At 36.5% G+C, this 25,564-nt stretch overlaps 1 protein-coding gene across 1 annotated transcript; it reads left to right on the top strand.

Annotated features, from left to right (window-relative positions):
* The first annotated feature begins 1,152 nt into the window (after positions 1-1,152).
* On the top strand, positions 1,153-18,558 carry LOC149063850 (transcription factor SOX-9-like). The gene is made up of 4 exons (XM_089255023.1): positions 1,153-1,643; positions 7,473-7,715; positions 15,297-15,469; positions 15,911-18,558. Exons 1-4 carry the CDS (start codon positions 1,342-1,344, stop codon positions 16,216-16,218), a joined length of 1,026 nt encoding a protein of 341 aa, XP_089111149.1. The 5' UTR covers positions 1,153-1,341; the 3' UTR covers positions 16,219-18,558.
* The last annotated feature ends 7,006 nt before the right edge of the window (positions 18,559-25,564 follow it).

The following is a 25,564-nucleotide window of genomic DNA, read 5'->3' as shown; positions in this document are numbered from 1 at the left end:
CGCACATAAAAACATTTAAAAGAAGTATACTTCACGTTAGGTTCACAACACATTCATGCACAGCTTCCAGTATGGCCCAAGTCTTCTTCGACCACCTGCTAAAATCTCTTCATTGAGACAGAGCGACGGGCCATGATCTGGCTAGGAGGAGGAGGAGGAGGAGGAGGTAATCCTAACCACACACATAAAGAAACAAATAATTTCACGCAAAAGTATGCGATCTGATAATATTTTTCGTCATAAAAAGTCGTGAAAATGTGATCCTCAGTTATAACGACAAAATTTCGCAGAATCTTCGATGCCGTTATACCCGAGTTTGACCAATGCCCCAACTAGATAGTTTGTCAACCGGGGCAAGCAGGGCTGTTGCTAGGATGGGGGCAACCGGGGCAATGCCCCAGGGCTCCGAGTCGAATGGGGGCGTCTCACAAAAGTTGACATTTGTTTTGCCTAGTAATAAGTCTTTCAAGAGGGGCCCCCAGGGTCTCAAGAAGGCACACTACAGCCTTGAGGGGGGGGGGGAAAGCACTCATTTTGGTGCCTCCGTTCAATGTACAAGAGGGTCAGTTAAAGGGAGGAATTAGGTGACTCTCTCTCTCTCTCTCTGCTCCAGCACCCGGGGCACCAGACCTGCCTGCGCCTCCCTCCCTCCCCCAGTTGCAGCCCTGAGTTTGACTATACAAAAAAAAAGAATACTTTACAATAATATTTTTTGCATTTGTTGCTTCCACACTCTACTTCATATTTCATACTTTGTTTGCATAAAATTGGACATACCACAGGGTAACCAAAAAAGACAAGAGAAAAAAAAACCTGATAAAATATTTTCCCAATGGGAAAAGAAGAAAAAAAAAATAATAATTATTAAAACGAAGAAGAAGAAGAAGAAATAATCGAAACATGGAATCTACCAGAGGTTAGTCCCCGCCCATTTCTACAGCATTTTTCTCAGAAGAACTTCTCATAAATCCACTTAAAACGGACCCGTGTAACATAATCCAAAACAAACAGCACGCGATGACATATGTCATACGTAGATAGGGGGAGCTCGTTGCACTCTAGTCTAGAGAACATTATGGAAAAGAAGAACAAAATATTACGAAAGCAAAAAAAAAAAAAAAGAGATTCTAATTTTTTTTCCTTTTTACTTCTCAGTTATGACTCCTGAGATCTTTCCAGAGTGGGCGGAGAAATAGCGGTTGCCGTCTCTTATTTTGTTTTTTGCCAACACTCTACATACATTCAGAAGTAAGTTAGTTAGTCGTGAGAGACATAGAGAGAGAGAGATTGGTAACTACCTCGTATGCGAACGGCAAATCCCGTCTGGATCTCCAGTCTGACATGGACATCAACCGGGACAGCGAAACGAGTACGGACAGCGAGTACGCGGATAGTTTCGAGGACGGACGGTTCCCGAACTCGATAAGAGCTGCCGTCACCAAGGTGCTGAAGGGTTACGACTGGACCGTGATACCGGCACCGACCAGGACCACTGGGCCAGGGTCCGAAAGGCGTAAACCCTACGTGAAACGTCCGATGAATGCCTTCATGGTGTGGGCGCAGGCTGCCAGGCGCAAGTTGGCCGACCAATATCCGCATCTGCATAACGCCGAGCTGAGCAAGACCCTTGGAAAATTATGGAGGTAAGTTGTGTGTGTGCGTCGATATTGTTGTCGGAGAGGCGGATTTATGGTTTTTTGCCGAAAGTGGGCTTTTCAGATTTTCCGCCCTTTTCTCCCACTCTAGTCCAGGGCCGTGTTAATAGCATCGTGGTGGGCCCCGGGCCATCTTAAGAGCATCATAGCCTCCCCCTCCCCGGGCAAAATAATTTTTGTGAGGCTACCTGGCTAGAAATACCTGTGACCCATTGTTCATATACGTATTCTGAAAAATTGTGCCCAGATTTCATTATTATGAGGCCCCTTTGAGCTTAAGGCTCTAACCGTGCCCGAATAGACCCATGCGTTAAGAAGGCACTGCTCGTAACCAGACTGGAAGTATCTCCCATCGAGTTTATTCTTACTCTAAAAAATCATAAGATCAAATTACCATGGGCCCCCCCCCCCCGCACTTGAGGCCAACGATAGGACCTATGCTTCGAGACGACACTGCTTTAGTCCAATTTTCTTGACCTATTCATTCCTCAAATTTGCGGCCTTTGGTTATAATTTACAATCCGCTTAGATCCCCCCAGACAATATGGCTCTGTCTCTGTCACTCTTTTTGTCATTCACCCCCCAAGTCACTCTTTTCGTCCTTCGCTTGCTAGGTCACAATGCTTACACTTTGTTTTGGTCACACATACTTGAAAATTCTCTAGGTCATTCTTTTCGTCGCCAACTCACCTGGTTCCTAGTCCTCTACGTCACTTTTTTTGGTCATTCGTATACCTATGCTCACTCTTACGCTTACTTACTTTTTTAGTCACTCCTATACTTGTGCTCACTCGCATGTTTATACTCTTTTGGTAACTCACATGCTCTAGGTTACTTTTTTGATCTCTCACTGACTTAGTCTCTCAATTTCTATGCAGGGGGGTGTATCTATGGTTTTGCCACACTTCTCCCATTCCACTCTAATTTTCTTGACCACTGATTGCTTGAATTTTCCACCCCTCCGAACTTCTGACCTGAGCTATAGCCCGCTTAGCCCCCCCCCCCCCCCAGTCCCGTAAATACGCGTCTGGCTACCGTTCTTTCAGTGACGTTATGAATTTTTATTTTCAAATTTATCAAAGTAAATAACTCCAGAATTGATGAAAATTCGGAATTAATGAGAATAATAATTTCACTGAACTGATGAAAACCTTTAATAATTTGGGGATCACTGTTTGATGGGGGCTCTGGGTCCCTTTGGCTCAAAACTTGAAATAAAAATCCCTTTAGTCACCTGGATCGAATATATATTTCTGTGGTGATCTCTATAATTTTGGATGGAAAAATTTTTGGCGATTAATTTTTACTAATTTTTATTTTTTCACTTCTGTTAACGTGAGTGCAATAAGGGGGGAGGGACACCTAAGGCATGGGGACCGGTGCGACCGCGCCTATCGTACACCCCTAAATTCGTTTCTGTGTTATAGCCCTTAGATATTTGCCACAGTTGATGTAAAATTGTAAATTATATTGAATGTTCACTTATGAATCGAATTCCACGTGTGGCTGTGTTTTCGAATTAAAACTACCTGCCATGTACTTGCCCCCCCCCCCGCCCATTCAATATATTTAATAATATTGTTGTGAGGAAAAGATACGCACCGGGCTCTATCAATTCTCGATCGCTGTTAAATACAGCGGCACCTTCAAAGGTGACCTGCCCCCAACGAGACTAACACAGGCACCGAAACCATTGGAGATTTTTATTCAATGTGTGGGTCCTTTTTTTTCGTCCTTATTCAAATTATTTTATTTTTCCATTCGCAGTATGAGTTAGTGCTTATAAACACCTATAAATATGTATTTTTTTCTACGGAAGTCAAAAATAGGGGGCCCGTAAACCTTGGGTCCTGAGTTTCTGAACTGATTTGAATGGCCCTGGTTGGACAGAATTATGTATTATATCTGTAATTCTTACTCAACACGTAGGAATACCCTGTAATTAAATATTCAAAAAAAGGACATGTTTTTAAAAGATGAACCCCAGTAATTCGAATTTTTCGCTGGTCCGAACAGGTCCTGGTCCTCCATTAATTTGGATTCCCTAATTCTACAAACCTCGGCACTCTGTACAAAAAATTAATTAATTAGCTTGGAAGTGTATTTTATTATTACGATTATTCTGTACAGAGAAAAAGTAATTTTTCTTCCAAGACAAAATACAGTACACAGTACAGCCCGAAAATTAGGCACTTCGACTTGTTCAAAACGGAGTTTTTTTGTTTAGCGTTCCAAACTTGTATAAGTCGATTTTTTTTCTTCGAATTTTCATCGAATATTATTTTCACGTGACTTGGATTAATTGCAATTCAGTGCGCACGTAACTCGGGGTTACTATAGTATTTTCTATGATCCAATTATGTACTTTCTTTCACTTTCAGTTCAAATCAAATATTGATCGTGCCTTCCTTCAAAAAAATCAAGATAAACACCCCATATTCATTTGCATATCTGATCATTATGTCTTTTTAGTGCCTCCGTGGCAACAAAAATTCAATGTTATACCCCAATATTAACCTAATTAATAAAAGCGGCGGTTGACTTACATTTAATAAATAAGAATCTATCTCTCATGCGATGTATTATCCTTACTAAGAAATAATTTTAATAATAAATAACTAACTAAAAAGATTTACGGAGAGTGGACTATAATTGACATTTTTCCTACGTCCTTGTTCTGTTCACTCTAAAAATGCGAAATTTAATTGGGTTTTGGAAACAAAATTACTTTTTTTCAGTGTAATTTGTTTACTCAGGCTGGCTTAAGCAACACCATTGAGTCGCTTGATATGAAAGAAAAGAGAATAAATATCTCCATATTTTTTTATTTAAAAACTCGTACGAAGTATATGTTTACAGAAGGAATAGGATACACTGAATAAAACAGAAATGTACAATACAGTCGGCCCCCCGATTATAATCGGATATCAACATTCAACAATTCTTGCACACAATTCAATTACCATTTTACGATGTTAGTATAGTTTGAAAACTGAAAACTGACGAAGGACAATGTTAATGAAGCTTCTCGAATAAATCAGACATAAAAAATGAAATGAAAATTTATATTTAATTACAATCATCACAATACCTCTGAGGACTCTAACTTTTTAGTTAGAAAGTTAGCGCCCTCTTTTGGCTCAACAGAGAATAAAAATAAAATAATTAAATATATGTGTTGAAGAGATAACTTGAATACTTTAAGGCCAGTACCTACTCTCAAATTCATTTTTTTTTAAATCTTAACTTAGTAACATATTTTTCATCAATTCCAAATGTTTCATTCAATAAAAACGTTATGTGTACAGTGGTTTAATAGCTAACAGTTAATGTGTGAACCGTAATATTCGATTAATTGGGGAAAAGTCGTTGAGATTATCCCATATTTGTGTGATTTTTGTCTCCATGGAAGAAATTTTAGTGCCGGTGGATTTTATCCGTTTAAGAGGGATTATCCATTTATCCGATTAAGCGGGGCTGACTGTATGTTAATAAAGAGTAAAAAAAGAACAATTAATGGATAGTAAGTTTATTCGCATGTGTGTGCACAAAAAAATGTTACATGCCATTCAGTGTTCGCACGGGTACTAATCAATAAACAAATACGTGCGTCTTGTAATTAAAGTAATACTTATTGTAATATGTTCAGTGTACGTATAAAGCAATTTATATTTAAGAAACCAAAATAATGTTCTGAATTTGTTTAATTAATTAATCATCAATTTAATATTTATCAAATGATACCCGAACAACAATAATTCTTCAAACTAATATACATATATATATTTGTTTTTAATTAATAGGCTGTTAGAATTATTTCCGTTATTTTCTCTCTCAGCAATATATATATATATATTTTATATGTACTGGTGACTAGTTTTTTTTTCCAATATATAATATATAATGACTTTTTCCTAACAATATTTCTGCTAATAATCTTTTTTTTTTTGAATTAATGCAAATCGCTTTTAGACATCGATGCTAATAGTAACGTTTTTTTCCTTTGCTATTCATTACAGAAATAATTTAAATAATAAAAACAATCAATTTTGAAACATTGAATGCTAATGATAATTATTTTCCGATCTTCTTTCAAACATTGTGATTTCGATAAAAATAGTTTCTCGAACAATGACACTTATAACAATTCCCTTTTTTTAACATTAATGCTGATGAAAAAAAAAAATTGTTTTTTAAAACAACGCAATGGTTATACTTCAAAACAATCTGCTTTCAAAGACTGTTGCTGATGATAACTAATTGTTTTTCTAACAATGTTATTCATAAAAGGCGATTTAAAAAAAAACTGATGATATCGGTAATAATTTTTTTGTTTTTGGACAAAGTTTGGACTTTGTTGACAGAAAACTTTTTCAAACATTGCAATTTTAAAAATTGACAGCGATGAAAATCATTTTTAAAATAATGTTATATTCATAAGGGGTATGTCCACAATCGTAGACAAAATCACAATACGTGTCTATAGACAATGTCCCGTGATTGTCAATAGCCAGTTGCGCAACAAATCGGGTGTTCTGCAACTTCTCATAGACCAAAATCGCAAGTCTGTCTTCTCGGATGAAGAATAAAATTTTGTAGGTGTGGACGCATAACAATTTTCGATTCGTTGCACGACTGTCTACAGACAGAAATTTGTCTATAGACAGTCGCGTGATCTTGTCTATGAGCAGAGACGTAATTTCAGGATATGTCAACACTCACAGACGAAATTTCGAATCACGTGTCTAAAGACAATGTTTTGCGATTTTTGTTTATAAATAATGACTCGCGAAAATTTGTCTTTAAAGAATGGTTCGTGATTTGTCTATGCACACAATGTTCCGCGATTTGTCTGTAGACAATGTTCCTCCTCCTAACCAGAACATGCCCCCCCCCCCCCCACTTTGTTTCAACGAAGAGATATAAGCAGGTGGCCAAAGACCGGGCCATGCTAGAAAACAATGTTCCGCGATTCGTCTGTAGACATTCACTTGATCTTGTCTTGATTGGGGACGTAGTTTAAGGGTATGCCGACACTCACATAGAGAAAATCATGCAACACGCGTCCATAGACAACGTTCCGCGATTCCTTTTTGACACTCGTCCAACAAATCGGGAGCGTTCTGGGATTTCTCATATACTAAACTCGTAGGTCTGTGGTATCCAATCTCGGATGGATGTCACATGGTGTTCTGAGATTGAATGTTGGTGTGGGTGCATGATGAAATCTATAGACGGTTAAGCGATTTTTTTGCGGTTGTCTATGGACAAAAATCAGTGATTTGTCCATAGATAGTCACCTAATTTTGTCTATGAGTGACAACTTAGCTTAATGTTGAAGCTTTCACTGACACTCCCTGGTATAGTAATTCTGACCACTGACTCCCTAACGGCGAGTCACGACAGTTCAGTGTACTGTGAGATCAAGAAAATATTTCGGTAGTGTAACGAAAAGATTCGGTAATGGCGCCGCGAGATATTTTAAATTTTTTATCGCATTCTTCAAGGGTGTTCAAATATTTCAAAATAATCTGTACCAAGAGAGCGGTAAGTGTGTTTGTTAGAGACGATTTAAGTAGAAAATTTTACCCTCACATACTAATAAAGGAAACATTTACTATAAAGGAAAAATGTTTTTGTGTTTTTGTAAGTCATTCTCTCTTATAAATAATGATTGTTTCTCGATTGTATGTCACATTTTAATCGTGATTACTGATCGTTGACTTATTTTGGAAGTGCCAGAGAACGAGGAATTTTATCAACATCCGGATGGAAGATTAATATTTTTCTAATTGCCTCTCTCTCTCTCTTCAAAAGGCTTCTCAACGAAGACGATAAACGGCCATTCGTAGAAGAAGCCGAAAGGTTAAGGTCCATACACAAGCGTGAACATCCCGATTACAAGTACCAACCGAGAAGGAAAAAGAACTCTTCATCTTCATCATCTTCTTCAAACAACTCTTCGTCGTCATCTAAAGATCATCGAGCCAATCAGGAATTGTCCTCGAACCACGTGACGTCGATCAACAGCAGCAGCAACAGCACAGCAATCATCTTCAGGTACTTATATACAGTCCATCCGTTTCTATCAATCGTTTCATGACAGTATCAGTACATTCGGGTAATATGAAATACCACTGTCATTTTTTTGATTATTCCAGTTCAAAACATGATAGAAACCTTAAAAACCCGTATTTCTATAAAATTTAGTTTCTTAGCTTTCATTCACAAGTATATACCGTGTTTTAAAAAAATATATATTTAAACTCAGAAAAAAGACATTAAAAGTCATTTTCATGGGGTAAATAGGCAATAGGGGGTTCAAAATGAAGAAAATTCATTCGGATTGATCTCAATTGTTGCCACCGATATAAGTGATAGCTTATGCGTTCCTAATGAAAAATTAGACTTTTATATATAATTAGGGTTACCATATCTCAAGGATGATGTCGCTCTCCGCTTATCATACGAAGGTTTTCAACTGCTGGCTGATGCGAAGATGATTTTAGGAAAGAAAGAAAATTCAATTAACAAAACCAACTAAGACTCCTTTCGGGGACTCGAACCCACTTCCTCTCATTTGCCGGGTGAGCGCATTAGATTACAAAGGCAACGAATCTCAATCTCTTCTTAGAGCTCGTGTGCACTGAACGGGACCATACATGGGCGATCGGACCTAACCAACACTACCTATAGCAGAAGGCCTCCGCAAGAAGCTCGTGCCGTCACTGAAGAAGACCATCTCCTTTACAGCCATTGGATATAGCAGGCCGGCGCATGCGCCATCTTTACCCTTTTTGTAGCATATCCACACACAATGGCTGTAGGTGAGATGGTCTTCTTCAGTGATGTCACAAGCTTCGTGCGGAGGCCTTCTTCTACAGGTGATGTTGATCTAAAGCTCACAATTGCTGACACCGCCATCAGATGGTGACTTATCCAACTAAGGAAAGATTAATATTCGTCGCCTTTGTAGTCTAACGGTCTAGGGCACTCAACCGGCAAGTGAGAGAAAGTGCCGCTGTGGTGGTCGAGTGGTCATAGTGACGGACTCGCATCGCGGGGATCCGGGTTCGAGCCCCACCGTCGCCACAGTGGTGGTCGGATGAAGTTGGTTTTCTGTGGTTCCCAACTTCGAGGCGCAAATGCGAGCCGATCTCCCCGTTAAAAAGTCTCGCCACAGAGAGCAGCATCCTACAAACAGTACAAATATTCAGTCACTATACATCACTCACTTCACTTCTGAGATATAGATGGCAGCACTGAAAAATCATACACAACACTAGATACGCACTCAGACTATTAGGTACACGCACTTACACTTCCGGCACAAGTCACTAGGTAGTAAATTGCCTATGGTAATAGACCTGAGTTGTGCTCGGTTTGAAAAAAAAAAAAAAAAAAGTGAGAGAAAGTGGGTTCAATTCCCTGCAAAGGCGGATGAATTTTTTTTCTTTCCTAAATTCATCAGCCAGCTGTAGAAAATCTTCATAACCATATCTCATCGAGAAAAATTCGGTAAATTACAACCCTAGATACGAACTTTAGAAAAAAAATTGCTAAAATATTGTAAATAGGGTTTTGCTCTCTCTCTCTCTCTCTACTCTCTATAGGGAAATAAAAGAACACTACGAATTTCATTAAAAAATCATTTCATGGAAAAAAAAACTTTCATCATGACAAGGTGACCATGTTTCATTGAAAGAAATACTGAAAATAGTTAAAAAGACAAAAAAAAAACCATCATCGCCGATTGTCACCAAAATCGTTGCCACAACTCGGCAAAATCACCGATTGTTGCTAAAATTAGGAGAAAAAAAATTATTGATGGGTTTATGAATTATATATATAACCATAATTACCGCAGTATAATTTGATTAAGTTATGAAAATATTATCTCCATTCACGATTTCACTGATATAAATTCAAATAAGCTCCGTTGAAAAAACTAGACAATTATATGAAGAAACTCAAAACGGTCAAAATACAATAAGTGAAAATACGAAAATGTATCGTAAAATAGTGATATGTGGTCAGTAGAATCGTTTCGGACATATTACTATTCCTTGGGCATAGAAAGGTTGAGAAACGCCGGTCTAAAAGACAATAAAAATTTCATCGTTTTGTTCTTGTAGTTGATGATGCAGTGGTGTCATTGTCTATCTACAAGAGTCACCAATGTAACTTTCCTATTCTGCTCCAACAGCCAAACATCTTCAAGAGATATTCTAGTTTAACTCAGTATTCCATATTACCAGACACACCATCTGTGAAATCGGTGAAGAAATATCGTTCCATCTATAACCGGAGGGAAGTGCGAGCTGAAAATTAGCGTAGCCCAATAAAATACAATGTGATGTATATTGTGCTTAGTTTCAAATTATTGGGCACATTTCCAATTCAATTTAATTAATTTCTCATAATTATTAAACACCTTCGTGAAAACTTACCTGAGTGGAAGCGGAAAAACAAATATTTTCCTATAGCAGCCGTGATGATGGCGACAACCGAACGACACTGACTTTATACTTTAGCATCACGGGGGTATTTTGAAGTAGTTTATAACTGTTCTACTTAGTGGTTGGGTTGGGGGGCATACCCGAAGGCGCAGAAAACCCGGTATCCCATATTACCCGACTATTCCATAACACAGTCAAACCCCGTTTCAACGAATACCGTTATAGCGAAAATCTCGTTTTAACGAACACTTTTCTAATCCCTCAGATAAGTTTGCATACGAACAATGCGAAAACCTTTTATAACGACACTAGGAGTCTCTAGGACTTCGTTATAACGGGATTCGACTCTACCAGGATGTACTATGCCAGTTCAGAAGAGAAAGACGTCACTTTCTCCCCGTTGTAAAACATATTAAAGAAAGAGATTTATTGGACATAGTGCCGAGATGAACTTCGGCAAGAAAAGTTATTTGTCCCCACTGGGAATCGAATTCGGGTCCTCTTGCATTTGTATGCAAGAGGACATGGGTTTAGTACACACGCTTGGTGCAGAAAAATAATTTTTCTTTCCGAAGTTCATCTCGGGGAACTAATGTCCAGTAAATCTCTTTGGTAGCACGTGTTCAGTTTTATTTTATTGTGCGTAAGAAAATTCCAATGCCCTTAATGATATGACTTCTCTATATTATGCCATTGGTTCCAAACCTGCATCCTGAAATAATTTCAGAATTTATGCAAGAAATAATTTCAGAATTTATGCAAGAAATAATTTCAGAATTTATACAGAAAATAATTTCAGAATTTATACAGAAAATAATTTCAGAATTTATACAGAAAATAATTTCAGAATTTATACAGAAAATAGTTTCAGTATTCATCAAAGAAATAGTTTCAGAATTCATCAAAGAAATAGTTTCAGAATTCATCAAAGAAATAGTTTCAGAATTCATCAAAGAAATAGTTTCAGAATTCATCAAAGAAATAGTTTCAGAATTCATCAAAGAAATAGTTTCAGAATTCATCAAAGAAATAGTTTCAGAATTCATCAAAGAAATAGTTTCAGAATTCATCAAAGAAATAGTTTCAGAATTCATCAAAGAAATAGTTTCAGAATTAATGAAAATTCAGAAGAAATATGAATCAATGAAATTAATAATTTCAGAACCAATGTGAGTTAATGAAATAAATAATTTCAGAATTAATGAAATAAATAATTTCAGAATTAATGAAATAAATAATTTCAGAATTAATGAAATAAATAATTTCAGAATTAATGAAATAAATAATTTCAGAATTAATGAAATAAATAATTTCAGAATTAATGAAATAAATAATTTCAGAATTAATGAAATAAATAATTTCAGAATTAATGAAATAAATAATTTCAGAATTAATGAAATAAATAATTTCACAATTATTGGAAATTCAGAATTGAAGATAGGAATAATTTGAGGAATTAATAAAAGCACTTGATAATTTTGAGTCAGTGGCGCACCCACCCGTTAATACGCCACTGCCCACTTGCGAGTGTTTCAGTTTTATGTGACGTAAACCGTGTCAATGTCACTGACTATGCGGTTTCCATTCCACTGACTTTTTTTTCACAAAATAAAAACCTATAGAAAGAATCACGGGGGGGGGGGGGGGGGGGGGGGAGAACAAAAACATGCGGATGCATGTGGTGTGACATTAAGTAGTTTCTTGAAATTCTCAGACATTAGCAGCTGAGGTTTTTTGCTCCGTCTTTTCGATGAATAATTGCACTAATTGATGCAATTATTACGAACCAAATTACCGCAAAACGACATGGCACTCCCTTTTTGCTGTTTGAACTAACATTCGGAGAAGAATTTGTTCCGATTTTATGGAAATTTCTTTATTTTAGAAAAGAAAACACTGCACGAGAAAAAAGAAATCAAATACAATAATGAACTCTGTTATAACGACCTCGGTTGTAGTGACACCTCTTTTATAACGCCGATAACTGGCGGCTCTGACTAATCCCCGCAGAGAATAATGTTAACGAACCTTGCTTATAACGGCAATGAAAACACATCCACCTCGGATATAACGACACATTTTTTCTCGTTATTTCGTATTAATCAGAGTAATAAAATGACCCCGTACGTGGAGTATTTCGAAATTTTTCTCTTCTTGACTTTTTTTATTTGAAAACAGCCCTTCTTTTCCACGAAATTTGCTTCGATTCATAACCCCTATTAAAATCGAGGATGAAGTTAATTTGCATATTTATAGAGTATGTTATGACAGTAAATATCAATATTAATCTCCCATATTTGTCGTATTCAATGCCATCTTGACGCATGGGCTCAAGTGCAGAAAGGGTCTCATTAAAATGAGATCCAGTCAAATTTTCGACGATGGGCATGTAAATTGGGTAGCAGATATTTTTCTATTCAGGTAGGGGCTCCAGGAAAATCACTTTGCCGGATGCCTGTCATGCTATTAAGACTGCTCTGGCCGTTTTAAACCCCCCCCCCCCCCCCGTGAAATGTGAAATGCATTTTAAATCAGACTTACTTTCGCACTGCATTTCCCGCCAACAGGTATTTATAAGAAATACTGTAATCGGTGATTTGGCTGGCAAACTGGGAACATTTTTAGCGAAAATTGGTGATGTCCCGTATTTATGATCGCAATTCCCCATATTTTTCCTGATCAAATATGGTCACCCTAATTTTAATGAAACAGCAACTTCACACACACTAGTTTCATTGCATCCGATTATATTTTTTTATAATCAAAAGGTCTTGAGAATGTCAACTTGGTTGTAACGATAACTCGGTTATAACGACAAAATTTCGCTGAATTTTGAATGTTTCTGTAAACGAGTTTGACTGTAATAGTAATTTTAGCTGTTGGCAAAATTTTTACCTAATGAGTTGCATAATTTAGAACAGAATGGCATGCTGGACTACTTTCAGATTCTCAGATAAATGTCTTTGTAACTAATTAAATTTTCCTCAACGAGTCTGACCCTCTCTACCGACATCTTGACTTCTATACAGATCCTTATCTTAACATATAGGTGTCACCTTTAAGACATTGCGAGAAAATTAAAACTTTGCTCGAAGTCCGCGGGTCACCAACTCCTGCTGCGGTATTTGAAGTTTTAAGATGGAATTTGCATTCGCAAAAGATTAATGTAATGTGTACAGTGGCGTCTTATAACAGATAAGTCAACGGGGCCCCCCGAACTGATTGAAGACTTATTTTATTTTGAAATTATTTCCTTCATTAATTATATTGACTCCGATAAATTTCAAAATCATTTCTTTCACCTATTCTGAAAAGTTTTTGATTCATCAATTTTGAAGTTATTTTAAATGATTTTAAAATTATTTCCTTTGGTGATTCTGGAATTATTTCTCCGTTCTAAAGCCATTTCTTTCTTTAATTCTTAGAATTATTTTTTTTAGTTCCTGGAATTATTCCTTTAATTTTTGAAAATATTTCCTTAATTTTTGAAATTATTCCTTTAATTCTTGAAATTATTCCTTTAATTCTTGAAATTATTTCTTTAATTTTTGAAATTATTTCCTTAATTTTTGAAATTATTCCTTTAATTCTTTCATTTATTCTGAAATTATTCCTTTAATTCCTTCATTTATTCTGAAATTATTTTCTTTCATTTATTACTTTCATTCATTCTGAAATTATTTTCTTTTATTCATTCTGAAATTATTTTCCTTCATTCATTCTGAAATTATTTTCTTCCATTCATTCTGAAATTATTTTCTTTCATTCATTCTGAAATTATTTTCTTCCATTCATTCTGAAATTATTTTCTTCCATTCATTCTGAAATTAGTTTTTCCAAATATTCTGAAATCTCCTGAAATATATGGAATCGGGGAACCCCAAAAAATTGTCGTGTCCCGTGGTTCATACTTATTGTTATACTAATGTAACAAATGCACAGCGTGACTGGTGAATCGGAAAGGTATCTCGCAATTTTAAATATCACTGCCTAGCGGGATTTATCAAATTATTTTTATTGATTTAGTCACCTCTTACGATATTTTGTAGCTATTCTCTAAAAATTATCCGCGTACCACGGCAAAATCTCCGAGAGCAACGTGTAGAAGACCTCTGCCTTAATAGTTCCAATAACAGAACCTACACACTTGCCTTAATGCAGGCTCGCAGCAGTTTTTTTAATGGGTTACAGCAGTTTTGACTACTATTCCCCCTCTATGTAAGGGAAGGGGGGGGGGGCTAACTGTGATTTTCTATATCACGAACTCTGTGCTGATATAGAAAATGCTGATGAGATAAGACAGCACGACTGTATATATTCCTAAGAGCAACGTGGTTGCAAGTGCAAGTTTGTGTATTATACGCTGGATCTGTGATTGAAGAGAAATTAAGATTAAAGAATTTATTTAAAATTTAATTAAAGAATTTGTGATGAAAGTTAGCAGCATTATTAACCTTTTCCGCTGTTTCATAACTGGCACAGTTGAAATAATCAAATCTTCTGTGAAATTGCGCGTCTTTTTTTTTTTCAAAAAGACGATCTTTTTCCGATTTTGTGCAGGTGATAGTTGTTCTCCTTCAACTCCGAGAACAATTAACCACTGAAGAGAAAAATGCTATGTATTTGTCCATTACTTTTACTACACGCATATTACAATGCTACCCCAAAGGCAATCGAAAAAAAGGTATATTTCAAACACCGTCTTGCCGCTTAGATGATTCATGCGGTGAAACCATGGCCCACTTAATGGAGCAGGGTACCAGTGTGTTGGGACCTTTGGCCTCCCCTCCCCCCTCCTGGCCAGGCATTTCATGGGGCCATTTTTAATAAATTTATAGCGTGAAAAAACAAAAAGTGATAAGACCACAGGGTTGAGCCCTGCCAGCCCCACCCTTATGGGGGAGGGGGTCGTAAGTGAAACCTCTCAGAAAGACAGTCCAATAAAGAGGTCACCTCCCAATAAAGACCAGAGAATACAGGTCTGGAATTTTTCTCTATTGCAATGAGCCATCTCTCCACGGAAGCGTTTTTCTGAGGAACGAAGGGCGACCCCATTGGAAAAGTTGCATTGTGGTTAAAATTCATCTGATTTTTTTTTGCAGCATTTACTTTATTTCTTTAAATTACAAACACTCATCCAATTCCAGATTCACATCTAACACGAATCTTTTTTTTTTTACAGATCTCTAAAGTTCTGCGAAGCAAACCAGGTAATGAAAATGCCATCAGACTTGGCCAACAACCATGGTTCCGCCGCATCACCGCCAAGTCCTCCGACTCCTCCATCGAGTCCCAAGGAGGAAAACCTGACTTTGATATCCGCTGGTACGGATTACGAAAGGAGTGGCAAAATGGGTACGTTTTCGTTTCCTCATCTTCATACCATTTAGTGTTTCATCGAGTCGTTGTTGCGAAATTGTTTGTATTAGTCCAAGGGTGTTTAACCTTTAGGGCAGTGCGGGCCACTTCATTGAGTGAAAACGTGTAGCATGCCACTTAATTAAGTGATCAGGAATAGCGCCGAAGGTTACTTAAGTGATCTATCTACTTAAGTGATGTGCTGCGGGCCGCTTGGGTGATCTGGAAATGGACCGCAGGTCATTAAAGTTATCTGTGAATGTGCCACTTAGGTCATTTTTTCTAAAAAAATTATGTTTGAGGTCGCGGGCGACATCAGATGACTCAGAGGGTCAAATTTGGTCCGTGGGCCATGCGTTGAGCATGTATGTCTTAATCATGTTTAATGATAAAATTAATTGAAGATGGCATTTTTATCTTTCTTTTCTTTTCCAATAGCGACCGAACAGCCTATAGACTTCAGTTACGTCGACGTGGGTCAGCTGACTCGAGAGGCCATGGACAACTTGGATGAATCGGAGCTGGACCAATACCTACCGCCTTCGAGCATGAGACACCACACGCAACAATACACGGGGCTGGTCCCCGTGCAGCCGTTGTCTCCCACCGCGATTGCACCAAATAACAGCAGCATCTCGGCGACCACTGGTTTCGGTGTCGAGGAACCTCTGTCGTACATGTCGTACTTCATGAACTCTTCCTTTGGATTGAGCTCGTCCATGGGAGAGGAATGGCCTACATTCTAATAGACACCAAAAAAAGAGGGGCCAAATTCTGTGAAATTCATTTCATTGAATGACATCAAAAATAGTTTTCTCTAACAGTACTTATTAGAATCTTCAACGATGACCGATTTTTTGACACCAATAGTTATCAGAAATATTCATACTTACGCCAATATCCCGTATTTCTCTCAATAAAATATGGTCAGCTTACATGGAAGCGGTTTTAACTCGTTTCGTTGTAGTTGAAATTGTACGTTTCACGACACACTTGTCGATGAAGCCCCCCCCCCTCTCCCTTATTACATTGTTATTTAATTCGCACTTGGCCGGAGACCACCCTGGTCAAAAACACAAAAAGGAGCCGAGGGCCCTTTAGGACAGTGTTTAATATTTTTCTACTTGCGGACCGGTGAGATAAACTTACTAAGTTTTTCCAGCATGGTCCAGGTCTTTCACCATGGTAGGTCTTTGAACTGGTATCATATTTCTGCATTGGGACAAGGCCATGTTCTGGTTAGGAAGGGCGATAAGCTGAACAATTTCTCGGACCGGCATAAACGGGAGAAATAATTTGCGAACCAGAAAAAAAATCATAGGGAAAATTTACCAACTTTCTAACTTATATTTTTATCATGCGAGAAACATTGTTGATACGGGACTCCTATTGCCACCAATAAAAAAAACTATTTGTTATAATTCTTTAAAGTAAAATTGTTTGTTTTTTAAACCGGTGTACAGCATGAAAATTAATAGTATACGGTTATATAACATCAAATACTTTTTATGTTCATGGTGCACACCGTTGTAAATTTCACGAGTCATAATACCGGTTAGTATGTTTAATAGACATTTTGACACATAGTAAAAAAAACAATTGCATCGAGATTCCTGCTGTCACCTACCAGGTAAAAGCTAACTGATTGTTGTGTCTCAAGCCGGTAAGCAGCATGAAAATGAATCGTATTCGATATTCTATATTTTCATGCTGCAGTATTGTGTACATTTTATGCGCCGTAATACCAGTTGCTATGTTTTTTTTAAATGTGCCACAAAATAATTTTGCGATAAACATGAAAATATAACAACTGGGTATTATGGCTCATAAGATTTACATCGATATGCAGCATGAAAGTAAAAAAAATACATGGTATCATACCACACGTTGTTTATTTTCACGTTGCACACCGGTATAAAACCAACAGTCAATTCTACCTGAAGAATTTACAGCAAATAGGTTTGTTCTTATTTGATAGGTGGCAGCAGGGGTTCAGCGCAAAGCTTCTGTATTCCGAGCAACCTGTGTACGCATTTCTCTTTTATACAAACATATCGGAACGGGATTCCTAATCACGTAGTTGCTTCAAGGATTTGGCAAAATGTTTCGCTGCTCCGCGGACAAGCGGTTAAAGAAAGCTTTAGGTTACGCCATTGACCGAGCATTCTTATCCTTTTTAAGGATTTATGTGGATTTGCACGACCTTTGTCAGAGGCCTCTCCGACCTAATTTTTGGTCGCGACACACGTTAAGAACCCCTCCCCCTCCCCGGTCATATAGTTGCTAGATATATTTTATTTTTAAATCTTCGTTCTAAAACACATCCAGCAACCTCTGGTGCGCTCTCGAAGGTCCTCGGACACTTTTTAAATCGTACTGGACCGATTTTCTTGTGACTATATTCGATATAGGCTTATTCAATTACAATCATGCTAAAAATTTCTAGAATTTTACAAGTTGCGACAATCATGTTTTCTCCACTCAACATGGAGAATCTAAATGGATATATTTCTAATACATTTTTATATGATCAGTGTAATCAATTATTTCAATAACTTATTTACATAAATTGGTCATTGAGTAAATTCATCGTTATAATTACGGTAATAATAATGTTCATAATGAACGTGTAATAGAATTTAGTCCTCTCGAGAGATGTCATGTTTTTATTAGTCGATCTTTATTTTGCACGCAATTTTATGAGTAGTGTTTTATATGATTTCAACATTTATTATACATGTTTTTTTTTATATATAACACCGGCTGGACCGGTGAAATATATCTTTTTTATACATATATACATTTATTTAGTGTTGAATGTTGAAACTGTTTTTGGTCCTGTTTAGTCCTGTGATGACATCATAGGCTGTGGATTTATGAGCTAGTACTATATTATATCAAAAACGAATACAACATGTGGCCATGCTCACATGTTTTCTTTTTACAAAATTATAGCTATTTCTACATAACCAACACTCATGTGCGAGATATTTTCGCATTTATCGAAAAAATGAAATTACTTTTTTTTACTGGAGTTCATGTTTAGTGTATGTAAACATGTGGTAAAATAAAAAGAATTGTATTGGAAAAATTTCCATTTTCCTTTTTTTCATTTAGTTATTGCACTGCTCAACTGATTTTGTTCTCAGAGATGTTTCAGTGATTCCGAATCTGGCACTGGTTTTGTCAGCTTGGCTCAAGTTTTTGAGATAAAGTGAAAATTAAATTGCAATGGCAATACATAAATATCATAAAAATCACAATGAAACTATGCGTTATAAATAAATACAGTAAATCATTGGCAAAGATATGTCAGTGATTTCAGGGGAATTTTAGGGCGCTGATTCCGGATCGGCATTGGTTTTGTCCGCTTGTCTCGAGTTTTTGAGGTAATGTGGAAATTAAATTTCCGAAGTAAAACATAAGCTGGATGCAAATCACATTCGAAATTTAAATCAATTAATAAATTTAATATCAATAATTAAAGACCACTGATGCCTGATAATGATATCAATGTAATAATATATTGAATAAAATAGAAAAATAATTAAATAAAATTAAAACTAAAAACTCAACGCAAAAATTAGTGGCTGCTGACTAATTTTTGAGTAGTTGAAAAGTTGAGAGTATGCATTATCCTAAAACCTAGACCCGATTCGGCAAAACCAACACCAGTTTTAAAATCAGTAGCCCCAATATATACCCTAAAACTGTTATAATTAACTTCGGAACATTTTTTTTTTTTGAGCTGTGTTATCAGTTTTCTAGTCTCATTGGGCCCAAAAAGTAGAGTTACTCATAAATACGTAATGTACAGAGTACTATTATTCCTTTTAAGTGCAGTGATTCCCAAATATATTTGGTTACGAAGCACTAATGCTCTAATACAGGGGCCTTCGACGTATGACCCTCGGAGCTCTTTGTTGTGGACCGCCAGGACATTTTTAGGAAATGGTTAGAAACATTGTAGACAGACAGTTAAAGGCCGAAACACACTACACTGACGTGACTGTAGTGTGTTTCGGACCTAAGAGAAAAAATAATAATTAAATTACACCCGCAGGACTGTGAGAGACGGAGTAAAGAGGCCCAAACGTTTTTGAGGGAAAAAGTCGGCATGTAAAAAATCATATCTACCTACAGAATTCAGAGAAATACTGAAAAATACCTTCATGAAAAAGTAATTTCAGATTAATTCATTCAGGGTAAAAATCGAAGTGTGAAAAACGAAAATGCATACAAGCATGGGCGGAGATACGGGGGGGGGGGGGCATTGCCCCCCAGCGTCAAAGGTGGAGTCGACTGATCTAATGCATATATGTATATAAGAATTGACATCATCATCATCGTGCCCCCCAGCAATAATGGCCGTGCCCCCCCCCCCAGACTTCCAAGTCTATCTCCGCCTATGCATACAAGTATTGCACAAAGGGACAAATCATTTGCAGTTTTTCATGACACAGGGTTGTTGAAATTTTTTTTTCTTCTTTTTAATTCTTTGTCGGTCCATTAAAATAATTCGAGACCGAATCTGCACTGGAAAGTTTACGTCCGAGTATTATGTTCACATACCCGAAATTACAGAACAGTGCGACGCCACAGCGACATTTTCTTAAAACTGTCAGGTGGTCACAATAGAAGTCACCATTCAAGTGTATTTATTTAATAACACACAATTTATTCAAATTAAAAAAAAAATAAAAAAAAATTACACATACAGGTCCTTGGTTTGAAAAGCAATTTCGAGAATAAATAGAGAAAGATAGAGAGAAAATACAAATGTATCTATATACACATGAGTTGTTAAGGAGTAGTAATACCCGCACTGACAACCAATCAACGAGATCAATGATTATAGTTAGGACAGTTTTCATAGTCGTATACACAATATCAATAATAGTTATAAACATGGAACGGCAATTTTAAATCACGTACAGCATTCGCGCAGTCCCATGACCTACATTTAAAAATAGTATTCAGTGTTTGTGATAGTAGTAATGTAACGGAATAATTCCTTTTTAAATTTAGAATATGAAGTTACATCTGCGTGCTATATCGAGTGGCAAGGCATTGTAAATTTTGGGAACTAAATAAACGAAGTGTTTTTTAAATAACTCTTTTCTATATAAAGGGATTTAAAATACTTCACCAGGTCTTCTCAGAGAAATGAATTTTTTAAGAGAGTATAAATTTTTGTTTTTATGAAGTGTTAACAGATTTATAGACAACCAAGTGTCGTAAACCCAAGATGTCATAGACGGTAGCACCACGAGTCAAAACCGAATGATCTAAAAGTTTGAGAAATCCATTTTGAGAGGTTATGATAGGAAGTAGGCTGGGGTTTTATGATCGCATCTCTAAGTTGTTATTCCATATTGTAATGGAGACTGCATCCATGCTTATTAGTATTTATAATGTTCGTAGAAAGGAAGGATGGACAATTTTATGATGATGATAGAGCCTGCAGAGAAGTTTTTTGGTTAGTATAGCAACGTGATATTTCCATTTCAAGTCTGCGTCTACATGGATTTCAAGATATTTCCAAGAAAACACTATTTAGATTAGTACAGCCGCAATCATTTCATTTCACATATATATATTCGCCGCTGTGGTGGTCGAGTGGTTATAGTGCCGGACTCGTGATGCGAGGATCCGGGTTCGAACCCCACAGTGGTGGTCGGCTGAAGTTGGTTTTCTGTGGTTCCCAACTTCAAGGCGCAAATGCGAGCCGATCTCCCCGTTAAAAAGTCTCGCCACAGAGAGCAACAGTCCTACAACGGTAAATCATTCAACCATAACACTTCACTCATAGTTAGTAAAACTGGGGGCAGATGACAGCACTACACATAACAAGCATTACACAGAAACAAACTTTACGTCAGGTTGCACTACACGTACACGCACATTCCCGCATGTACCGATTCGTTGGGGGGGGGGTTCCGCGGGGGGGGGGGGGGGTGTAGCAGTAGTAGGTAGGGCTCGGGGACCCATGATGTCCTTAAGTCAGCCACCTCGTTGGGCAATTTGCCTGTTGTGGCGTTGTATTTGTATTTGTATTTATGTATTATCAAATATTTTATTTTTCACTAGATATAATACCCGGTGCTGCCCGGGTTTTCTTCAATTGCTGGTAGGATTGAAAAGTGACAAACCATTATAAAGCAATAAACTATTATACATAATACTGGCATCATTAAAGAAGTGACAAACGATTGTAAAGGCATGTCTCAAACACATTTCTAGGGTACCACGGTAACCAAAGTAAACATTCCGAAAGTGATTGTTAAGGCCCAGGAAACATTGTTGCCCAGCAGTTTTTCGCTCATTTCGGGCATCTGACCAGCTCTTACAAACTTTTAAAGTAGCCTATAGTTCAGGTCGGGCCCCGTTTGGTATAAATGCAAAATTTGGCGACGATAGATCTGAAATTGTATATTTGTATAGAGAACACACACACACAGAAATCAATTTTATATATATAGCTACCTGTAAAGTGGTAGATAATAGGTTAAAACCATTGATTGGTGCTAAACCATCCTAGCGACAAACCTACGGAAGGAAAAAGTTTGTATAAAAAAGGAAATTAAATTTGTAATTTAACTTTACTCACCAAAAAAATTATCTGGGAAAATAAAAAGCTTTTAATCTAAATAATATTTATTACTCCTTCTATCACATCTGAAGATATTTACCCCATAAAAATTCAATAAGAACTCACTGAGCTGTCAGTGTTTAAAATTCTTGAACGAGTATTTTGAAAATGCTCAAATTTTCAGACTTAGCTGTTTTATCACGTAAAAAAAGGGAAAAATCAAGAATATAAAACACCGATATCTCGGTGGATTTCCATTCAATTGTTATCGGTTAAATTTCATTCGACACAATTGGGAAAAAGGCACAAATTTTAATAATTGACATCTTTTCTGATTCAGGGGCAGAACAAAAAAGATTGAAAATTTCGTACTTTCCCTCAATAATTGTCTTCAGAAGGTTCACAATCATCACAGAAGAATTTTACTCCCTCTTTGCTGATCATTTTTTCATATCTTACTTGAATTTAAACGTTTCCTTCAAAAAATTAGAACACCCCAAAACTCGCGAACGCAATTCATGAAATGCTCAAGTTGGAAACCCTAAATTTCACGTGGAGCTGAAATTTCAATTTGCATGTTCTGATAGGTTCTTCTGGAGCAGGGGTGCGCAACCTTTTAATTAAAATTGTTTTCATGACTTATAAATTATGTTACGATAATTATGACTACGTGATTAATTATGGTCGTATAAATATATCACATATTTGTCACATATACGTGAATCACATTTTTAAACATTGCGACTTGCAGTAGCCTTTCTATTTCCTATTTTTAAGTAATTTTAGCGATAGATGGCAACATTACTTGCCTTTGACAATTTTCTTTTGGCTGTAATTGACAACATTACTTGCCTCGGAGAATTTTTTGTGGCTGTAATTGGTAACTTCATTCGGCTTTGAAATCTTTTTGAGATATTCCATATAGCGATATTGGTCACGTATGGCGAATTGGCGATATCTCGTATGGATCCCCCACATTTTTTTTCCGAATTTTTCATGTTTTTCATTTCAAGAAATATGATAGTCAGCCTAGGCATTTATCATGTGGTTGTGTGTTGATACTTTTCTTCCAGAACACCTTCCGCGAGCAGGAGGTTGTGCACCCGTGCATATTAGTGATAAAAAATTGCAATAAAGTAAACTGAGATTGCTTTCTATAATGCCAAATTATAGTACTTTTCTTTTTTTTTGTTTCAAAAAATTAGAACATCTGACTTGATACGGATTATTAAAGAAATATTTTCATGTAAATGAACATAAACTTATTCGAATAAATATTGCACATCTTTCCTGGTTATGCATGTAAATCTAGAACAGTTTAATCCGAAAATTACGGGTACAAAAAAAGAGGACATTTCTGCAAACTCAAAATTACGTGTGCATTTGCTTGAACAGCATGAGAATACGCGTGCTGATAACGTAAGAATACAGTGATACTTCGGTGTACGAAAATTTTCGTTGATATCGATGCAACATGCTAACTCAAAACAACCGTGTCGTCAGCTGAGTTTTAGCGCTAACCATGATCAAAAATTTTGTCACTTGAGCACGATTATTCACGTTTCCTAGAAATTCTCATTTTTATCCAATTTAAAACTGTTAATTTTAGCTTTGTCAATTTGTCTTTTTTTTAGCACGCATTGGCGTTTTATTCAAACTTACCCTCAAGTTTTGGGTCATATCTGGAACGAATTAAACGCTTTTCCACAGAAACCTATCAATCACGTTTCGGCTAACGAACAAGATTACAGATCGAATTATCTTCGTTATCCGAGGTATCACAGTACTTCGTACTGTGGCAATCTTTAGCTTTGATCATGGATTTTATGCGTCAATACTTCAAGTCTTTAGCTGCTGGAATCAAAAAGTAGAGACCAATGAATCGAAATAACTTCTCTGGATGCAAGTGCACAATATATGTTATCTACCCTTTGATTCCAGAAGTTGGAAACTTCTGTGGGAGGGATGGTAATATTTGATTTGCCATCAGGATTTTGCTCATGTGAATTGCTGCAGCATTGATTCAGCGTTTCATGAATTGCGTTCGAGAGTTTTTGGGTGTTCTAATTTTTTGAAACAAACGTGTATATTCCTTTCAAAGCCTTTCGATGAAACACCCAATACATAGTGAAATCTGTGTATAACGATGCTGTCTGTAACGATAAATCTGCCTATAACGATATTTTCTTTGGTCCCGGCAGAATTCCTATTCAATAGGAAATAGTGCTATTGCTCAAACTGTCTCTCTGCAACGCTAACCTGTCTATACCAATGTTTTCTAGATCCCTACAGTTTATCTATAGACAGGTTTTACCGTACATGTACATTTTTATACTGGTGGCATAGATGGAACATCATGTAGCTGAAAAAAAAAAAGTCAACCATCACTGATTTATACCAATTTCGCAAATCGTTTTTCTTTTTACTTCCACATAGTCACAGTGAGAAATCCCGTGCATACAAGTAGTATGCAATTACATGTGAAATGAAAGATAAGAAATTGTTCACGATGCATTTTTTTCCTATTGACTTGAGTTTTATGTAATCTGAATACCATTGCAAAAAATGGGTTATCTTAAAAAAAAAAAATTCAACAGGGCTTTGTAGACAAGATGAATCCATCCAGCAGGTGGCGTCCTTGTCTCTTGTTGTTCGACGTCGACCAGACAACAAAATCAGCTTTCACAATGATCTCAGATAGCAAATAACATCTGTGCGACCACCGTGAAAGCCAGTTTTGTCTAGATATCTTCTTCTTCTCTTAGTCCAAGTCCTTGTTTCTGGTCCCGGATTCGGTCTCCAAGGATCAAATGCATCTTCTTCGCTATTATGAGGGGATTATACAGACTAAAAAAAAAAAGACCAAAGCTTTCTTTTTTCCCATCTTAATTGTATGAACTAATTAGGAAACCATCTTGACTTAATTATAACTAATTATGTGACGGACGACGTCAGCTGTTCGAGGCACGCGCTTTGCTTTTAATAAGCAAACAGATTATTAAAAGCTTTTTTCATTATTTGAATAATGATATTTGTATAAATAAAATTTATAAATATCGTTTTCTATTTGTATGAAAAATACTAAATAGAAACTATGAAAGACAATGAAAGTGTGACAGCTTATTGCGAAAATACAAATTGAAAGCACCATTAATGGATATTCATAATTGCACCATTGCAATTTTTTCTGTAGACGGAAATGTGAAATTGTTTCAAAAATGCACATTTTTAACAAAGGTAAAATACTCAATTTTCGCTGATGTAAAGCTTAAACATTTCAAACAGCAGTGAAATATATATATATATATTTTCCTAAATGAAAATAGAAACAATTTTGTAAATGCAAAATATACAATTTTGGCAGTTGTAAAGTACCCGATTTTCACTGATGAAAAACACATTTTGTCAGATGCGAAATCCTCAATTTTCGCAGATGTAAAATTAAAAAATTTTAAATAGCTGTGAAGTGTGTAAATTTTTTTTTTTTACAAATGTAAAAT

This window comes from Pholcus phalangioides, unplaced genomic scaffold (genome assembly GCF_987345545.1).
Source record: "Pholcus phalangioides strain wild (caught in Gottingen) unplaced genomic scaffold, Ppha-v1.0 ptg000042l_1, whole genome shotgun sequence".
NCBI lineage: Eukaryota > Metazoa > Arthropoda > Arachnida > Araneae > Pholcidae > Pholcus > Pholcus phalangioides.
The sequence above is the reverse complement of the archived record's forward strand: the minus strand, read 5'-3'. Positions and strand labels throughout refer to the sequence as shown.